Source organism: Ictalurus furcatus, chromosome 14 (assembly GCF_023375685.1).
Source record: "Ictalurus furcatus strain D&B chromosome 14, Billie_1.0, whole genome shotgun sequence".
Classification (NCBI taxonomy): domain Eukaryota; kingdom Metazoa; phylum Chordata; class Actinopteri; order Siluriformes; family Ictaluridae; genus Ictalurus; species Ictalurus furcatus.
In genome coordinates this window covers 9,103,494-9,122,745 of record NC_071268.1, presented here as the reverse complement: position 1 = coordinate 9,122,745, position 19,252 = coordinate 9,103,494, and the positions used below count along the sequence as shown (strand labels likewise).

The 19,252-nt window shown below is 46.9% G+C and overlaps 1 protein-coding gene across 8 annotated transcripts in view; it reads left to right on the top strand.

Annotated features, from left to right (window-relative positions):
• Positions 1–19,252, top strand: part of enox2 (ecto-NOX disulfide-thiol exchanger 2) — a 296,308-nt gene that overhangs the window by 222,027 nt on the left and 55,029 nt on the right. For all 8 annotated transcript variants that reach the window (XM_053641146.1, XM_053641143.1, XM_053641145.1 and 5 more), the window contains 2 exons: positions 7,016–7,222; positions 12,789–13,022. In XM_053641146.1, the coding sequence (XP_053497121.1) occupies positions 7,016–7,222; positions 12,789–13,022 (441 nt within the window). The remainder of the gene's footprint in view (positions 1–7,015; positions 7,223–12,788; positions 13,023–19,252) is intronic.

Here is a 19,252-nt window from a genome sequence, read left to right as displayed (position 1 = left end):
AATCCTGCATCTGATATTATCAAAACGGAGCTGGGAGTATGGGAATGAATTCCAGCGAGTGTGGTGTCGTGCCCCCCATGGGGACCGCCTGCTTGAGCTGTTTGTGAACACAGCAGGCTTCAGAGGCCTCGCACCGAGATACAGTGCGCTTCCTGTTCTTAGCAAGGACAATATACAGCAAGTAGGAAGCCATGCTGATCAGTGGATTTCCAGCAGACAGCAGCGATCACCCACTGTTTTCCGACTGATGTTTCTCTCATGCAGAGAGAGTGATATGATGCATTATATCGAGTGCACACACACACACACACACACACACACACGTTTGCCAGCTCCACTCTATGTAAGCATAGCTGGCACTGGTGCTTTTTCCAAACCGGAGAACCTTTTCAACTCCCTGCCTGGATTTCCACCAGTTTAAGATCCAAACCATTACAGAGTTCATGACAGCTCTGTGTAAAACACTTTGGCACGAAGAATCATTTATTTAACCATTCAAAGTCTTCAGCATCTGTATAGACAAAGATTACACACAGAACATCACATGCCAGTTCTTACTGCTTTTAGTTACACTCTGTGTGTATCTCGTCAAAGGAAAAGTCTTCTTTCTCAAGCTACTGCTTCACGGTTGCAGTGTTTCAATGCGATGCAGGTAAACACCGCATTTATTCAGTGATCGAATCCGGCCCTTTCTGATGTGACAGACACATTGGGTAACGGCGTGTTTTTCTGTATCTATACACCAGATTAGCAGCATTTTGGAGCTGGAACCCAGTTGACTTTGAAGCATGTGGAATTGTTTGAAATGAATCAGCGCCTCTGCGGGGGTTGGAAAGGGCTCTGATTGAGGCGTGTGCTGAGTTCGGATTAGTGGCTGTGTCATCTCCAGACACTCTTCAAACAAACCATAATACCCAGGCTTTACATTTGGCATGAAGGTGTCAAATCTTCTAAATCTCCCGCGTCGTTCATGTCTTAATTTAACGCCGATCGCTGGAAGGACTTAATCGTTGCCATGGCGACTGAATGACACCACCCCAGGCCCTAGCTCTCACCATTGATACGAGAAGGTAGACGCCTCGTTGGAGTAACTCGGACAAATCGACGGCGTTGAGTGTGACGTGATGGGCGAGAGTGTGGTTTAGATGAAAATAAAGCACAGCTTATCAGAGTCAAGCATTCACACACTGGGTTTAACATAGTGTAACTTATGATGGCAAAATTTAGCATGAGGTTATGTGCTACGTGATCAGTATGATGGCCAGTACGTATTTTATGTAATAACGCTTCAAACTGTGATATGTTATTCTCATGTTGCTGTCATTAATGATTATGATGAGTCTTTAATGATCAGGTACATATGCACAGTGAAATTGTTTTCTTCGCATACCCCAGCATGTTAGGAAGTTGGGGTCAGCCATGATACAGCGCCCCTGGAGCAAAGAACGGTAAGGGCCTTGCTCAAGGGCCCAACAGTGGCAAGCCCAACAGTGATGGGGCTTGAACCCACGACCTTCCAATTAGTAACCCAGAGCCTGGCAGTGCTGGGCTTAAACCCCCGACCTTCCGATCAGTAAGCCAGAGCCTGGCAGTGCTGGGCTTAAACCCCCGACCTTCCGATCAGTAACCCAGAGCCTGGCAGTGCTGGGCTTAAACCCCCGACCTTCCGATCAGTAACCCAGAGCCTGTCAGTGCTGGGGCTTGAAACCCCGACCTTCCGATCAGTAACCCAGAGCCTGGCAGTGCTGGGCTTAAACCCCCGACCTTCCGATCAGTAACCCAGAGCCTGACAGTGCTGGGGCTTGAAACCCTGACCTTCCGATCAGTAACCCAGAGCCTGGCAGTGCTGGGGCTTAAACCCCCGACCTTCCAATCAGTAACCCAGAGCCTGGCAGTGCTGGGGCTTGAAACCCTGACCTTCCGATCAGTAACCCAGAGCTTGACAGTGCTGGGGCTTGAACCCCTGACCTTCCAATCAGTAACCCAGAGCCTGGCAGTGCTGGGGCTTGAACCATCGACCTTCTGATCAGTAACCCAGAGCCCGGCAGTGCTGGGGCTTGAACCCCTGACCTTCTGATCAGTAACCCAGAGCCTGACAGTGCTGGGGCCTGAACCCCCAACCTTCCGATCAGTAACCCAGAGGCTGGCAGTGCTGGGGCTTGAACCCCTGACCTTCTGATCAGTAACCCAGAGCCTGGCAGTGCTGGGGCTTGAACCCCTGACCTTCCAATCAGTAACCCAGAGCCTGGCAGTTCTGGGGCTTGAACCCCCGGCCTTCCGATCAGTAACCCAGAGCCTGGCAGTTCTGGGGCTTGAACCCCTGACCTTCCGATCAGTAACCCAGAGCCTGGCAGTGCTGGGGCTTGAACCATCGACCTTCTGATCAGTAACCCAGAGCCCGGCAGTGCTGGGGCTTGAACCCCTGACCTTCTGATCAGTAACCCAGAGCCTGACAGTGCTGGGGCCTGAACCCCCAACCTTCCGATCAGTAACCCAGAGGCTGGCAGTGCTGGGGCTTGAACCCCTGACCTTCTGATCAGTAACCCAGAGCCTGGCAGTGCTGGGGCTTGAACCCCTGACCTTCCAATCAGTAACCCAGAGCCTGGCAGTTCTGGGGCTTGAACCCCCGGCCTTCCGATCAGTAACCCAGAGCCTGGCAGTTCTGGGGCTTGAACCCCTGACCTTCCGATCAGTAACCCAGAGCCTGGCAGTTCTGGGGCTTTGCTCTGATTCATTATTTTTAGGTTCATGTTATAATGGTGGTTTATGATGTGTGTAGTATTTTTACAGTAGTAGTAGTAGTTTTTTTTTTTTTTAAATCAATAGCTGTTGCAAAGCAAGTTTTTTAAAAAGTCATTTCTCGAACAACACCCGACTGGCAGCACTTTATCGACAGAACCAGATCGAATCTGTCAGTGTTTTGCAGCAGAAACATGAGCAATGGTGCAGGCCAGGGTTTGAACCGGAGTGTGACTGAGGAGCTTCAGACGTTCGGAGCTTGTTAGGATGTGCAGCTTTAACAGGTTTGGTTTTTTACATTTCATCCTTCTCTCACTGCACCTGTGATGAAGTATGGTTTGATAGACCCGAGCGCTGGCGAATTCATGTCATCCTACGTGCGAGTGGCAAAGTCAGACGTTTCCAGCTCTAAGTGTGTTTGCGTGTTGTTCTAGCGAGCGAGTGTGTTGCCTCACCTTGTCACATACGCTCCACTCAGCTCACACTCATGTTTCTCACTCTTCTCAGTGTGCGCCGGCTGTCATCTCTCTGTCGCGTCCCTGCTTTAAAATGTGCTTAGTCGCTTGTTTGTGTTCGCATGAGGACTCGGGTCTCGCCGTGCACGAGGCCTGTGCTCGCTGTGACTCGAGCGTCTGTGACCATGCAGTCATTCAGACTGATTAACGTTAGCGACTCTGTCAGCGCGCTTTCCATCCCTGTGTGTCATCTCCAGTCAGTGTTCAGAGCAACAGCGGCGTGGCGATAACGCAGTCCCCAGTCGCCAGGTTTGGTACCGGCACATCAAATCAAGAAATAATAAATGCAGATTTTATTGCGTACACAAGATTGCAGTTATCTAATGAACCGTCCTTGCTGTTCTCGCTCATCACCCTGGATTCCTGCCGAAACATATCTCTCGCTGGCATTTATGCATCGATACGTGCATACAAGAAGCGTAGAAACCATATCTTTTTTTCAAATCTAGCAAATTATCCTCGACTTTTTATTAATCCACAATATTTCAGGCAACGTATTTTTATTCCCGAGTCGAAGAAGCCTGGCTCCGCTCCAGACGTTTCTCCTCGGCATTATCCGGAGAGTTCTTGATGCTGCTCCCATAAGCGCTAGCTGGAGTCAACAGGATAGGATGTCTTGTTAACGGATCTTTTCGAGTCGACGCGAAACTTTCACACCCTTTGGCGTTAAATCCACAATCAGAATCTGACCTTTATGTTTATCACGCCGGACGTCTCCGCCGTCGAGATCCAAGGCTTCGTCATATTAATAGGTGAAGAGTTGGCATTTGATCATGTGCTTGGCGAAGCTGCCCTTTGATAAAGCTGCGGCTGTGTTTACTACCCAGTTCCGCGTTAGGAGATAAAAACCAGTGCTTTATAAAGCCAGTCCTTTTTTTTTTTTTTTTTTTTTTTTCATGAGACAGCAGCTGACCTTAGCTGAAGTATCAGGTAGGTAGGGGCTTCATAATTAAGAGAGATGCAGCAATAAACAAGAATTAGGATAATCTCGCTGATGATGGATGGAGCATGACCAGCTGTGTGTGTGTATGGGGGGGGCAATGAAGACTCATCTATTTCCAGCCTGTGGCTTGGGCCAAAGCATATGGATACACACACACACACACACACTCACTGAGTGGGCAGCAGGCCATCGCTCATACTACGTCAGGGTAACTTAACACGGTGTTAACCCTCGGTATTGTAAAGCGCATTGCCCCCGTTCTCGAACACATGATTCATTTACACACTTTTTATAAACTCTACACTGGAGTTGTCTGAAAGGCATTTCACATGCGCGGTACAAGCTTACGAGTCTCCGTGTGGGGTTAATAAGATCTGGAGAAAGCGGGCAAAATGAAACTACTGCAACACTATTTGGAAAACGTGTTTTCCAAGTTTTAGGAGAATGTGTGTACCCCAATTTCTCCTAATGAGGTGATTTTCCATCCCATCCACTATCCAGCTACAGTTCCATTACTATTCCAATTTGTATGCATGAGCTCTCCGGTGCTATTTGGCTAGCTTCATTCTGAACATCCTTCCCACCCAGAGAGCTGGCTTGGTCACTTGGTCCACCACTTGGATGCTTGGACCTCCTTGTCCGCTTGGACTCCCAGCATTGTCGGGGCGTTCTTCTTCTGCGCCAGTCGAGCGAGAAAATGATGTTCATTGGCCCATGACTTACAGGTTTCAATGGTAACGCTGGCGGCTGTTGGTGAAATCCAACAAAAAGACAGAATGACAGAATAAAACCCATCATTACTCTTGTTTGGTTTTTTTTATTGTAAGTTTCAGGTAAAGCCTAATAAGATGGCTTAACAGACCCATTCTGACATTTACCGGCGACAGACACGAGGCACGTCTTGTTTATTAATATGCACAACTGTTCACTTGGTTGATCTCACTTGATCTCTTTTCTTTCTACTAATGATTCGTGTATTTAATTTTCTTATTTTCACTTGCTAACCAACGGGTTTAAAAGAGCATGACCCTCGATGTGATTCGTCGTGCTGTCTCTATGGTTACCAACGTACATCTTTTACCTGCTGTGTAATAAACGGAGCTTTTCCACGGTATTCTGAGGTAGAGTGGAAAGCAGTTTGTCAGCAGGAGCTTTGTGAAGATTCACCATAATGAATTCACGATACTCCTTGAGAATACAATGCATGTAATACACAAGCACAACCCTCATAATGTGGCGTTCGTGTGCTACGCAGTAGTTTATTATAGTCAGTTCTGATTGACTACGTTTACACGGACGGCAGTAATCTAATTATTGACCTTATTCTGAATAAGACAATATTGTGATTAAGGTGTTTACATTAATCTCTTTTAGAATATTTCTTTCATGTTCCCGTGTTACATGTTATAGAACATAGATCGATTAACCGCACACGTCATTACGTCTTCACGTCACGCCGTCCGACGTTCCCTCCAGAATTTCACGTATCGACATACGGTTGGTCTTCGTTATGGGACCGTATACAGTTTTGGAAGTTTTATTTTTAATTTTACCAAAGCTTCAAGTGCAGTTAATTATTTGTCACGCTGTACGTGCTAATAGACGACTGCTTGAAGCCGTGGGCTGCGTCCCAAACCGCGTACTTACCGTCTATACAGTAACCGAAATACATGTATTTTTCAAACTACTATATAGTAGGTAAGTACGCGGTTTGGGACGCGGCCGTGCTCTCTTGTTTGTCGTTAAACGGTTGAGCGCTGCCGCGTGTGTACGTGTCCGGTCGCATGATGCGGTGAAAACTCCCACACGGCGTTAATAGTGTGATTAAGGTGTGTACATGTCTGTAACGCACTTCCATAATGCGACTAAAGCAGGAATACTCCACACGTCTTAATTCCATTTGTGTTTACTTCGAGTATGACTTTAATCGGATTAAGGTCATCGATAAACGCTGTTTACATGCTAGTTTCTTAATCAGAGTATCGTCTTAATCGGGTTAATATCGGAATATTGTTGTCCACGTAAACGTACTGACTGACTATAACAGAAGGTGTTGATTCATTTTCTACAACGGCAGCTCAGTTCCAATCCGTTTAATTAGCTGCACGTTTCTTGGACAGTTTTAGCAATGTGGTTGCAGTAAGATGTCCGTTTGGTCCACCGTGATGATCAAAATAAATAAATAAATAAATAAATAAGCAAATAAGTGTGCATGTAGTAGTGATGACGTCTGAATCTCCTATAACAGGACTAGCTGTATTACTACACAGCAGTATTCTACGCTTCCAGCGTTGCCAAGCTCGTTGTAAATCCCTTCCAAGAGTTAAAGGAAGTGTTGGAGAAGAGGACATGATTAGGAAGCGCTGGATTTATTGTAGCACACTGCAGCCAGCTCATTAGACTAAGACCTGCACGAGGTTCTGTCTCAGAAGCGGATGGTGTGTGTTTAACCAGTTTCAGATATTCAGCCTCAGGCTATTCTCCAAAACACTCAGCGTGTGCTACGTTCCATCGATTACTCCCCACCAGCCCGGTGGTCCCAACTAATTCTGTTTATCCAGGCTTTCAGCTTGATTTGAACATCAACCGTGTGACCCATGTACCCAAAGGGGTCTTTCTTCTTCGTCTTGCTACCTGTAACAGAACAGTCGATCTGATGACTCGATGTAATTAAGATTTCTAAAGTCTTCCGTTCGTTATCTTGCTCTTTGGTGACATTTATTTATTTATTTATTTATTTTTACCACTACAAGTCACTTTCAGTGAATCCAGATGTTCCAGTGTAATGATCATGTGTGATCTCTCTTGTGTTCTGCAGACCTGCCTCCTCCAGCCACACGCGAGAGACCCCCAGGCTGTAAGACGGTGTTTGTCGGGGGTCTACCTGAAAACGCCACCGAGCAGATCATATCAGAAGTGTTCGAGCAGTGCGGCGCCATCAGCGCCATCCGCAAGAGCAAGAAGAACTTCTGCCACATTCGCTTCGCCGAGGAGCACACAGTAGACAAGGCGCTTTTCCTGTCTGGTACGCACCCGCAGATGTTTATTTTTTTTTTTCTTCTCTCCTTTAGTATCTTTATTTCTCTGGAGGTGAGAGATCATCCAGAGGCGTTTTCTCATCCGTTGATGTGCGAGACGTTCACGGTCTTTGATTTGTCCGTGCTAGTTTTATTTCTCATTCATGGTTCCTAAACCGTAAACCTCGGCGTCATTTACATCGTCGATGGGGAACGCGTGTCGCTCTTAAAGGTACGTTCGCACATACGGCAACCGGGGACCATTCATTGTCAGCGAGAGCTGGCGACACGAGCGGCAGCGACCGTCGCTGGCTAGACGTGGGCGTGTCGGGCGACGCGACAAAGACGAGAGAGGTTTAACTTTCTCATGTGCGCACGTGATCTGCCATGCTGCCTACGAGTCCGAATTGTTTCGTGGACCCAGACTTTCGCCGCAATGGCAAACAGCACACACACACACACACACACACACACACACACACACACCGCTTCTCCTTCATCTCGTAGGATATGACGCGTGTATACACACTGCTGAATATTATATACGGACGCTCTCCCACCAGAACGTTTCATTTCAGCGGCAAGAAAACCGCTATGTCGTCAAAAGTGGAATGCTAGTCGCGCCACCCGCTGATAAACGTTACTATGGCAACCGGTCATAGGAAGGCCTGCTGGCGACTTCGTAGTACGGCGACTTGCAGCGATAAACCCGCGGTGTGTGTGAACGTAGCTTCGCGTGTTTATTTGTTGTAACCTATTTTATCTGTTTCGCTCCACTGACAAGCACGGTGAGATTTACATAAGTGCGATTTGGAATTATTTCACTTAACCTTTTATCTAATGGATATGAGGCCAGTGTGTCTGCAAGCCCTCGGCTAGGCTTGACTCGATGGATTGATGGGGATTTAACGAGGGAGGATGGACTTTGCTCCATCTCTCCTGGGCGGTGAGAGGGGGCGGAGGCCGACACTTACACTTGCTCAAGTGCTCCTGACACCAGAGGTCAACAAAAAGACAAGCGTGCACATGCACACACACACACACACACACACACACAGCAGAATAGATTGCACCACCTATGTGCTGAATACAAATCACACCCAAATAGCACTGCTGCATGGCCTGCACGAGCTCGTTTGTTATCCTACTTCATCTGCCCATTGCACAGCAGTGAGCAAACTTTTGGTGTATAGACAGTGTGTGTGTGTGTGTGTGTGTGTGTGTGTGTGTGAGAGAGAGAGAGAGAGAGAGAGACATGAGGCACATTTTAAAGTTCAGTAATACTAGCTGCATTATTTACACATCTCTAAGCAGTCTCAGGCGAACGCGGCTCTATTGTGCGACCAGAGCCGCACCTCATATATCACGTGGCCCCGTGATGGAGCTCTGCAGGGCTTTCCATAAATAAAGCCGCTCATTTCGGACGCAGAACACACCCTATAAAATATTTAGTGACGTCTGGGGGCCATAAAGCAGAGACGCAGACGCGAGTATCAAGTGCGAAGACCCGTCTCATTTCCGTGGGCACTGCCAATCCGTGACTACGCGCGCTCTCTCTCTCTCTCTCTCTCTCTCCAAAAGCCATGAGCATGAAAAACCTCTCTCTCTCTCCCTCTCCCCTCTCTCTCTCTCTCTCTCCCCCTCCCTCTCACCCTCTCTCTCTCCCTCTCCCCTCTCTCTCTCTCTCCCTCCCCCCTCCCTCTCACCCTCTCTCTCTCCCTCTCCCCTCTCTCTCTCTCTCCCTCCCCCCCTCCCTCTCACACCCTCTCTCTGTCTCTCTCCCTCTCTCGCCCTCAATCTCTCTCCTCCTCTCTCTCTCTCTCCCTCTTTCTTTCTCTCCCAATCTCTCCCCCTCTCTCTGTCTTTCTCCCTCTCCCCTCTCCCACTCTCTCGCCCTCTCTCTCCCTCTCTCTCTCTCCCTCTCCCCCTCTCTGTCTCTCTCCCTCTCTCTTTCTCTCTCGCCCTCTCTCTCCCTCTCCCTCACCCTCTCTCTGTCTCTCTCCCTCTCTCGCCCTCAATCTCTCTCCTCCTCTCTCTCTCTCCCTCTTTCTTTCTCTCCCAATCTCTCCCCCACTCTCTTTCTCTCTCGCCCTCTCTCTCCCTCTCTCTCTCTCCCTCTCCCCCTCTCTGTCTCTCTCCCTCTCTCTTTCTCTCTCGCCCTCTCTCTCCCTCTCTCTCCCTCTCCCCCTCTCCCTCTCTCTTTCTCTCTCGCCCTCTCTCTCTCCCCCTCTCCCACTCTCTTTCTCTCTCGCCCTCTCTCTCCCCCTCTCTGTCTCTCTCCCTCTCTCTTTCTCTGTCGCCCTCTCTCTCCCTCTCTCTCCCTCTCCCCTCTCCCTCTCTCTTTCTCTCTCGCCCTCTCTCTCCCCCTCTCTGTCTCTCTCCCTCTCTCTTTCTCTCTCGCCCTCTCTCTCCCTCTCTCTCCCTCTCCCCTCTCCCTCTCTCTTTCTCTCTCGGCCTCTCTCTCTCCCCCTCTCCCTCTCTCTTTCTCTCTCGCCCTCTCTCTCCCCCTCTTTCTCCCCCTCTCTCTCGCTCTCTCTCTCTCGCCCGCTCTCCCTCTCTCTCCCTCTCTCTTTCCCTCTCCCTCTCTCTCCTTCTCTCTCTCTTCCCCCCTCTCCCTCTCTCTCTCGCCCTGTCTCTCCATCTCTCTTTCTCTCGCCCTCTCTCTCCCTCTGTGGGTGTGTGTGTGTGTGTGTGTGTGTGTGTGTGTGTGTGTGTGCCAGGTGCACAATCCAGCCCAAAAACAAAAGTATATTTCACTGGTGTCTTTTACGAGGGCTTTTTTCCTGTTCTACATGAAGAATGCACTTGGAGAGGGAATTTGTTGTGAATGCGCTGTTTTTCGCGCCCAGCTCTTTACAATGATTATTAGTATTTATGTATATCGTCTGGTTTTTCAGCTAAAGCAGTGACCAAGCGAAAAACCAATTCACTGAAGGGGAAAGGATGCAGGTCACGACACATCCACTTCTGCGATCGGTTACTTCTCTGTTTGCACCAATTAAAATCTGGGTGAACTCTGCGAAATCACAGTCCTCGGTTTCGTCAGCCATTGTTAAAAAAGAGGGCGGGACTTTGCAATGCGGTCTCTGCGTAGCTCACCCGCTGAGATCTGCTCGGGCTTTGTTTTATGTGCAGAAAAGTCGGCACCTATATTTAAGCCTAAACCAGACAATCCAAAACATCTTCCTCTTCACTATATTACGGTCATGTGAAAAAATAAGTACACCCCATGGAAATTGTTGTTTTTGTGGTTTTTTTTTTTTTTTTTACATATTTGGACACGCGAACATTTGATCATCTTTGACATAGCAGCTGTTAATGAAGTTGATATACTTGAACAAAACCACGAGGGAAATGAGCCTTTTCAATCATTTATTCAACAGAGATATAGATAGATGCAATATTCGTCTGTGGAAAAAGTAAGTACACCCTCGGCGTCGGAAGCTAGTATTGCCTTCTTTAGCAGAAATAACTTCTTGTAGGCGTTTTGCGTAATTGTCCACCAGGCTCGCTGGAAGTTTTGACCACCCTTCCATGCAATATTCTTTCAGTCGGAAGATGTTTGAGGCTTTTCTTCTTGTTCGTTTCAAATCTCTGCACATCATTTCAATGGGATTCAAATCCGGGCTTTGACTAGGCCATTCCATAACCCTCCATTTCTTCTTTTTTTGAGCCATTCCCTGGTGGTTTTGCCAGTGTGCTCAGGATCATTATCCTGTCGACAAATCCAGCTTCGTTTCAGGTTCCACTTTCATACAGATGGCATCATGCTATCCTCAAGCACACTTTCATATGATGCAGAATTCATAGTTGAATCAATGAACGCAAGTTGTCCAGTCCCTGCGGCAGAGCAAACTGTAGCAAACTGTCCAAAGGTCAAATCTGTGCAATCTCTTTCGGATTATAGAAGCATGCACTTCGACACCAACAGCTGCAAGACTTACCAGTTGATCCTGTGGGTTCTCGGAGACTTCTTTTTGCATCAAATCCTGTGGGTCTGCACTTGGGTTAAATTTACTGGAACGGCCAGTCCTGGACAAATTGGCAGTCGTTTGAAATCTGCTCCACTTATACTGTAGATTATTTTTCTTACAGTGGAATGATGTGTTTTAAATCATTTGGAGATCTTTTTTTAAATCCCTCGCCAGACTCATATGCATCCACAACCCTTTTCCTCAGGCCTTACCGAACTCTTTAGATCGTGGCATGATGACACCACAGACCTCAATAACAAAGGGAACACCAGACACTAGATATGAGAGGGGTATGAATAAGACCGGTTCCACCTGCACTCCTTAAGCAGGGTCTAATTTTATGGATTTGAAGGTGTGATAAATGTATGGGGTGTACATACTTTTTTGCCATGTGACTGACCTGTTTTTTGTTCGTTTAAATTGTGAAAATTACTACAAAATGTCAATTTGATAGAGTGTATCAACGTTATTAAAAGGCACTGTTTCAAACGGGATCAAATGTTTGCTCGTCCAAATATGTAAAAAATAAAAAATAAAAAATAAAAAAAAAAAAAGCCCGCAGTTATTTTTTCACGGGACCGTACGCTCACTAGCCGTGTTTGTATAATCTCAGGGGCGCACTCTAGGACCATCGTCTGCAGGATTTTTCCTCATGGACAATTTTCCTGTGCCCTTTTTTTTTTTTTTTTTTTTTTTTTTTTTTTTTTTTTTTTTTTTCTATTTCACGAATAATTAACAACTTAGCATGCTTTCACTGCAGACCTGCAAACACAGTAAGGAGTTCATACCTGAGGGGAGGAAAGTGTGAACACAAGGTGTCTGAAGGGAGGAGTAGTGTGTGTGTGTGTGTGTGTGTGTGTGTGTGTGTGTGTGTGAATCATGTAGAGCACAGGGAGGTTTTTCCCTGCAGTGGTGAAGCTGCAGCTGTGGCAGAGGGAAGAACAGGGTAAACACTAGCGTACATTTCTAGCACAGAGGACAGAGCAGGATAAACACAGCGTTTCCCCTTGCAGGTGTTCTTTTACAGAATAAGCACGTTTGTTGTTTTTGTTTTTGTTTTTTTTTTAAATTAAGAAGTGTTTATTAATTGTTTCTGGACATTTCTAAGATATGCGCTAGCTTTGTTAGGAGACATCTCACAGTTCGGGGGGTTTTTTTAATTATTTTTTTATTTTTATGCTGATCACGAATGTTTTTAAAAACATTTTTTATTCTTATTTGTTTGTTTATTTATTTATTTATTTATTTATTCTGCTTCATCAAGTCATTTTCGGAGACGCCAAGCCAGTTACGAGCGTTGCCCGCGATCACGGCGAAGAAGATGGCGACGATTCCAGACCGTCTGGACGGGACGAGGACCAGATAAACAGCCGAAACCGTCTGGACCCAATTAAAATCCCATTTTGTGTCGGCTGTGCGCCGTGTCGACAGGAGCTAGGAAAAGTTTCAGGAAGTGTGCCTTTTTACACTCATTACACTGTCCGCTCATGTGTGTTATTCCTCCACTGAACAGCTGGCATCGTAGCGTTCGCCGACCGGCACCGAGCTTTCACGTCTCCTAGGAAACCTGTTGATTTTCTGATCTGGTTCTTCTGCGCAGGTTACCGGATCCGCCTCGGCTCCAGCACGGATAAGAAGGACACGGGCCGGCTGCACGTGGATTACGCTCAGGCCAGAGACGACCTGTACGAGTGGGAGTGCCGGCAGCGCATGCTGGCGAGAGAAGAAAGACACCGGCGCAGGGTAGAGGAGGACCGCCTGCGCCCGCCGTCCCCGCCTCCCATCGTTCACTACTCCGAGCATGAATGCAGCCAGCTGGGGGAAAAAATCAAAGGTGCGCGCTTTATCGTCTCGTGATGGAGCATTCGGGTCCTTTCTTATTTTCCTCCGTGTCCTCACTTTATAAAGGATGTATGTTTCCTGCAGACCGACGTAGTGCGTTTGTGTGGGTCTGAACGCTGTCTGTCTGTCTGTCTGTCTGTCTGTCTGTCTGTCTGTCTCTCTGGGTTTGAAGTAGCATGCTGCTAAATAGAAAGCACCATCTGTTTGGTGTGTGAACGCCGAGCCGCAGTCTGAGGCGGAATGAAAGCACAGATTTTATTTGTCTGTGTGTTTTGAGTAATTTGAGTAAGTTGAGAAGTTGAGTAAGAACAAAACGGTTCTTTTTCCAAAGATGGTCACTTCTCGGTCCTTAGATTTAGGAGAATTAAAGTGGGAAAAATTTTGTCGCTCATGGGCTGAATTACAACATGATAAGACCATGGAGCAGCGGGATGTTTTTAGCTGTCCTTCAAACAAGGGGGCGGGTAGTAAACAGGAAGTAGGTGAAATCGCACGTGTTAGTGTCTTGAACTGAGATTAGATTGTGAGATGATGATGAAATCACTCTGTCTAGTGAAGCATGTATTTGAAAGCAGTACATGCTGAGAATATTCTGTGACCACGCCAAGCGTTTCTCACTGCTAATCAAATCCGTCCGTCTTCTATAGCGCTTATCGTACAGGGTCGCGGGGAACCCGGAGCCTGTCCCAGGGAGCTTGGGGTACAAGGCGGGGTACGCACTGGACAGGGTGCCAATCCATCTCAGGGCGCACACACACACACACTTTCACACTACGAACACGTCAATCAGTCTACCGCGCATGTCTTTGGACTGGGGCAGGAAACCGGAGTACCTGGAGGAAACCCCCGCAGCACGGGGAGAACATGCGAACTCCGCACACACAGGGCCGCGGCAGGAATCGAACCCCCGACCCTGGAGGTGTGAGGGTGAACGTGCTAAACGCTAAGCCACCGTGCGCCTACTAATCAAATCTTTATTCAAAAACAATTACAAAGAGCGTATTTGTCCACAAAACATTCTGTGGCTGATGCACGGGATTATGGGAAAATCATTTCAGTACGTTAAGTACGTTTGAGTTAAAGATAAGCCTATCAGCAAACAGACATGGATATGATGAGCGTGGTGTTGCAGTAGTGTATTAGAGTGCTGGTCAGGGAGCTGGTACACGGCCTGCGTGTTCAAATAAACACTTCTGTTCATATTCAACACAACCTGAATGATTCATCTTCGTGACACATTGATTCAGGCAGAGAGCGGTGAGTGTGTGTGTGTGTTCGTGTGTGTTCGTGTGTGTGTAATCAAATGTGCGTGTGTGTGTGTGTGTGTAATCAAATGTGCGTGTGTGTAATCAAATGTGTATGTGTGTCCGCATTTACTGTGTGTGTGTGTGTGTGTGTGTGTGTGTGTGTATTTAAACCTTCTTGCATCTGTATGTTTTTACTCATTAGTGCTTTTGCGCTCTTTCTGTGTGTGTGTGTGTGTGTGTGTGTGTGTGTGTGTGTGTGAGTGACTGATCAGTACACTAAGGACAGACTGATGGTTATTGTGCTGTTTATGGAAGAGATCAGTGTGTGTGATGTCTGTGTACCTCGGCTTATCTGTGTGCTCAGATCGAAGGTGAATTATGTTAAACAGACCTGCGGGCTTCCTGAAGCTGAGCAGATGCTGTTGCACCAAATGTACACACTCCACACACACTTACACACACTAAAGAAGTCTGAACAAAGAAGCGTCTTCAGTTGGCACTCCGTTTTGAATAGAGACCCTGAAGCTCTGAGCAGAATCCTAATGCCCTTCATTACAATGGCACCCCACACACACACACACACGCTCTGAGCGCCACGGTTTCAGCTCGAATCGCCTGCTAGTGCTACAAACCGAACCAACTTCAAACACAGCACATCTACAACAGCTGCACTAGAAAATACACAGCGCAGGTCACAAACAGATCACCGTACATTATTGGGAGATTTTAGAGAGATTTAGTATAGCGCTATAACACCCAGGATTTCTGGACCAGAGCGCGTTCTCGCTCTGACGTCACGTCACCTGTTTCAGGGTGTAAACAAGTCACAACACAATATATTCCTCTTCTACAGTTCAGCTCTCACGAGTCATTTCCATTTCTTCATGTGGCAGACACATGAGTCCCGGTCCAATCCCACCATTTAGCATTGAGTCAACAGAGCTGATACAAGTGTGGCAAGAGGAAGTGTTTGTAGTGATGCCGGAACAGGGTCTGGGTCTCTTAGTTCCAGTGAAGACAAACCGTAACGCTACGACATACACAAAGCCATTCTATACAAGTGTTTAATTGTAAAAAACGTCATACATTTACGTAAACCGCATTTTTTAATGGTCACATCTGTCTGGGTCTGATAGTCAGGTGTCCACAAACTTTTGGCCGTACAGGTTACATATGAAGACGTTCTGCCTTAAAGCGTCATGAAACACTAAACTACATTTTCTGAGATGTTAACAGAGGTGTTCGTGTCGCACATCATAAAAGGCAACCTCAGCATCCGTTCATTTTAATTGTAGGAGAAAAACTCGTGCTTTTTCCCGCTATTTTCGTCTTCCTGCTTTAAAATCTCGGTCACAGGCTGTGACGTGGCGATGTACTATGGTACGTCGATGGCGTGTCGGTGTCTCATAATCATTCATGAGAACGCGTGTTCTCATCCCGTGAGAAGATGCTGTCTCTTAATTATTCATGACAGAACGTGGTGCGTTCCTACAGACGTAGTAGGTGAGAGAGGCAGGTGTTTGTTTCAGTGGTGTAAGAGCTATGAGAATTGGAGAAAGATGGACTTCGGACTTGCTCGTGAAAGCAGTTTGCGTCTACACGATGATGCGGTACTCAGTCCCGAGGACTTTTCCATCCCTTCAAATGAGGCGTGTGTCTGATTTTTAACCATGACAGTTTAACTTGCCTTTTGAGATGATTAAACCGCTTAAAGCTCCACAGGCCGTCACGTGCAAAACTATACAACGAGAGTCCGCGTTGAAGGGAAGAGCCTTCCCCCTTTTATTCGTGAAAAGCTCGAGCCTATTGGCTAGCTACCATTCAGACACTGCCTCCGAGCAGGCGCTGCGTCCGGTTTTGTTTTATGTTTTCCTACATAGTCACGCCGGGGGTTAACGGTTCAAATTGACAGGGCAGACGACCTGCACTGCTATCTATTATGTCTCCATTTTCCTTATGGGTGTATCCATCTTCATTATGAGTGTCGTGAAGGCTCGCCCCCTCTTCCTCCCCTGCCTTTCCCTGCCACGCCCACTCCGCCTCCCTTCTTCGCACTGCCATCCACGCCCATTTAAACTGCATTTATTTTTCAAAAACATTGAGATGTAGACTTGAGCTGAAAGAAGGAGGTTTCATGACCCTCGAAATAATCCTGGGTTCGATTCCGGTGACGACGAATCAACTATTCAGTCTAAACGTTCAAAATTTCCACCGAGTGACAAGAAACAAGCGCTCGCTAACGAGTTACACCTTAACATCATTCCTCAGAATGGTTTTACAGTTGTTGTTGTTGTTGTTGTTGCTCGGATCGCTGACACTTTTTCTAAACTCTAACACTGTTTTTCCACTTACGTATTTTATACACTGATCAGCCATAACATTAAAACCACCGACAGGTGACGCGAATGACACGGATTATCTCGTTACAGTGGCACATATCAAGAGGTGGGATATATTCATTACGCTGTAGGTGAACAGTCAGTTCTCAAAGTTGAGGTGTTGGAAGCAGGAAAACTGGGCAAGTGTAAAGATCTGAGAGACTTTGACAAGGGCGGGAAAATTGTGATGTTTAGACGACTGGGTTAGAGCATCTCTAAAACAGCAGGTCTTGCGGGGTGTTCCTGGTATGTAGTGATTAGTACCTACTAAAAGTGGTCCAAGGAAGGACTGTTGTTGAAATGGTGACAGGGTCATGGGCGCCCAAGGCTCATCGATGCGCGTGAGGAGAGAAGGCTAGCTCGCAGAGCAGCTACTGTAGCACAAATTGCTGAAAAGGTGAATGCTGGCTCTGATAGAAAGGTGTCAGAACACACAGTGCATCACAGCTTGCTGTGCATGGAGATCAGTCAGAGTGCCCATGCTGACCCCTGTCCACTGACAAAACCTCCTACAATGGGCACGTGAGCATCAGAACTGGACCATGGAGCAATGGAAGAAGGTGGCCTGGTCTGATGAATCACGTTTTCTTTTACATCATGTGGACGGCCAGGTCTGAGGAAGAAATGGCACCAGGATGCACTATGGGAGGAAGGCGAGCCGGCGGAGGCAGCGTGATGTTCTGGGCAATGTTCTGCCGGGAAACCTTGAGTCCTGACATTCATGTGGATGTTACTTTGACACCTACCACCTACCTGAACATTACTGCAGACCAAGTACACGTCTTCATAGCAACGGTATTCCCTAATAGCAGTGTCGTCTTTCAGCAGGATGATGTTCCCTGACACACTGCAAAAACTGTTCAGGAACGGTTTAAGGAACATGACGGTGTTGACTCAGCCTCCAAATTCCCCAGATCTCAATCGGATCGAGCGTCTGTAGGATGTTCTGGACAAACAAGTCCGATCCATGGAGGCCCGACCTCGCAACTTACAGAACATAAAGGATCTGCTGCTAACGTCTTGGTGTCAGACACCACAGCGCACCTCCAGACGTCTTGTAGAATCCATACCTCGACGGGTCAGAGCTGTTTTGGCGGCAGAAGTCAGACCTACACAATATTAATCAGGTGGATTTAATGTTACGGCTGATTGACGTGGATCGCATTCTTATCAGACTTTATTTATTGTCTTTTAATCGTATTTTAAATTAGCTTGATAATCATAGCTGTGTTTTAATATCTTGTGTCATTTCAGTGTTTGACTTATTGTGCCAGCTTGACTAAAGTCTGTGTCCTGATAAAGCGCTGCTTTCTCAGGTGCCTTCTTATGGCCAGTTTTTGAAGTACAGATCTCTCTCACTGTTCCGCGTAGCCCAAAATCCCGTTTGTAAAGTTTGTAAACGGATTATTTTTTACTTGATTTGTCGCGAGAGTTGCTCGGTCGATTGATCGTAATCATCTAATATTCACTCTACTCCCCCGAACAATACTTTATTTCATTTTGCCACACTCCCTTTTTGGGTTGGCGTTCAGTAACTTCGCAACACTATGACGTATGCGGCCTTCGATGCGATGCCTGATCCAAACTATTTCCTTACAGGTGCTTTGATGGATAGTGAAGTGCTGCTTTATAAGACAGCAGCAACCTTCTCTTTCAGACATTCCTAAAATGCTCGAATGTAACGTCGGTGTGTTTCGGCTGTTTTTTTTCCCATTTTCAATTGTAACAGCCAACGAATCTGAGTCTCAAGGTGTCTTTTATTGTGGCATGACCCTGTGTAGGCTTCGTCACTTTACACCGGACCACACCGGCTGTTCTCCTGTTGGGTTCCGTGATATTAACTTTCTACAAGAAATGTCTCCGGGCAGATTTATGCTTTCTGAAGTTTTACGAAACACTCCAATCTCCCTTCTTGTAGGGTTTTCCAGACTCCAGTGAAAGCGAAAGCCCCATTAGCATATCTGCTAGCGTAATTGTTTGGTAATTCATTAGCGGTATAACCTTTGGCTAATTTGACATGAGGTATGGAGGAGGACTGTTTGTGAGTTGTAGCTCTTTTTTTTTTCCATCCCTGTCCTACGCATTCTGCTCTCAAAATGCAGAATCTGTTCATCCATTGGCACCCAAGTTAGTGTTTGGCTAAAAGCAGCCAAAATACAGCTTGGACGCCGTCCCTCCTTCTGTGATGTTCTTTCCTCAGAGTTGTGCTGTTTCTGTACATGCCTGGATATTGGCTGTGGTTTCTGATGCGTTTTGACACGGCTGGGTCTTAGATGAGATGTGTGTCTCCTGGCACCGAGCGCTCTTCTGTTCCCAGTGGGGGGGGGTGCGTAGATAGCGTTTGTTTCACACCCAGTATAAGTACATGTTTTTGGTTTTTGTTGATACCGATATTGAAAGGAGTAACAATCAGAAGCATCAAGGAAGATTTTATTTATGTTATATGACCCCTGTGTAGGATAAGCAGTGTGGATGGATAGATGGATAGATAGATGGATGGATGGATAGATAGATGGATAGCTAGGTGGATGGATGGAGAGATGGATGGATAGATGGATAGATAGGTGGATGGATGGATAGATGGATGGATAGATGGA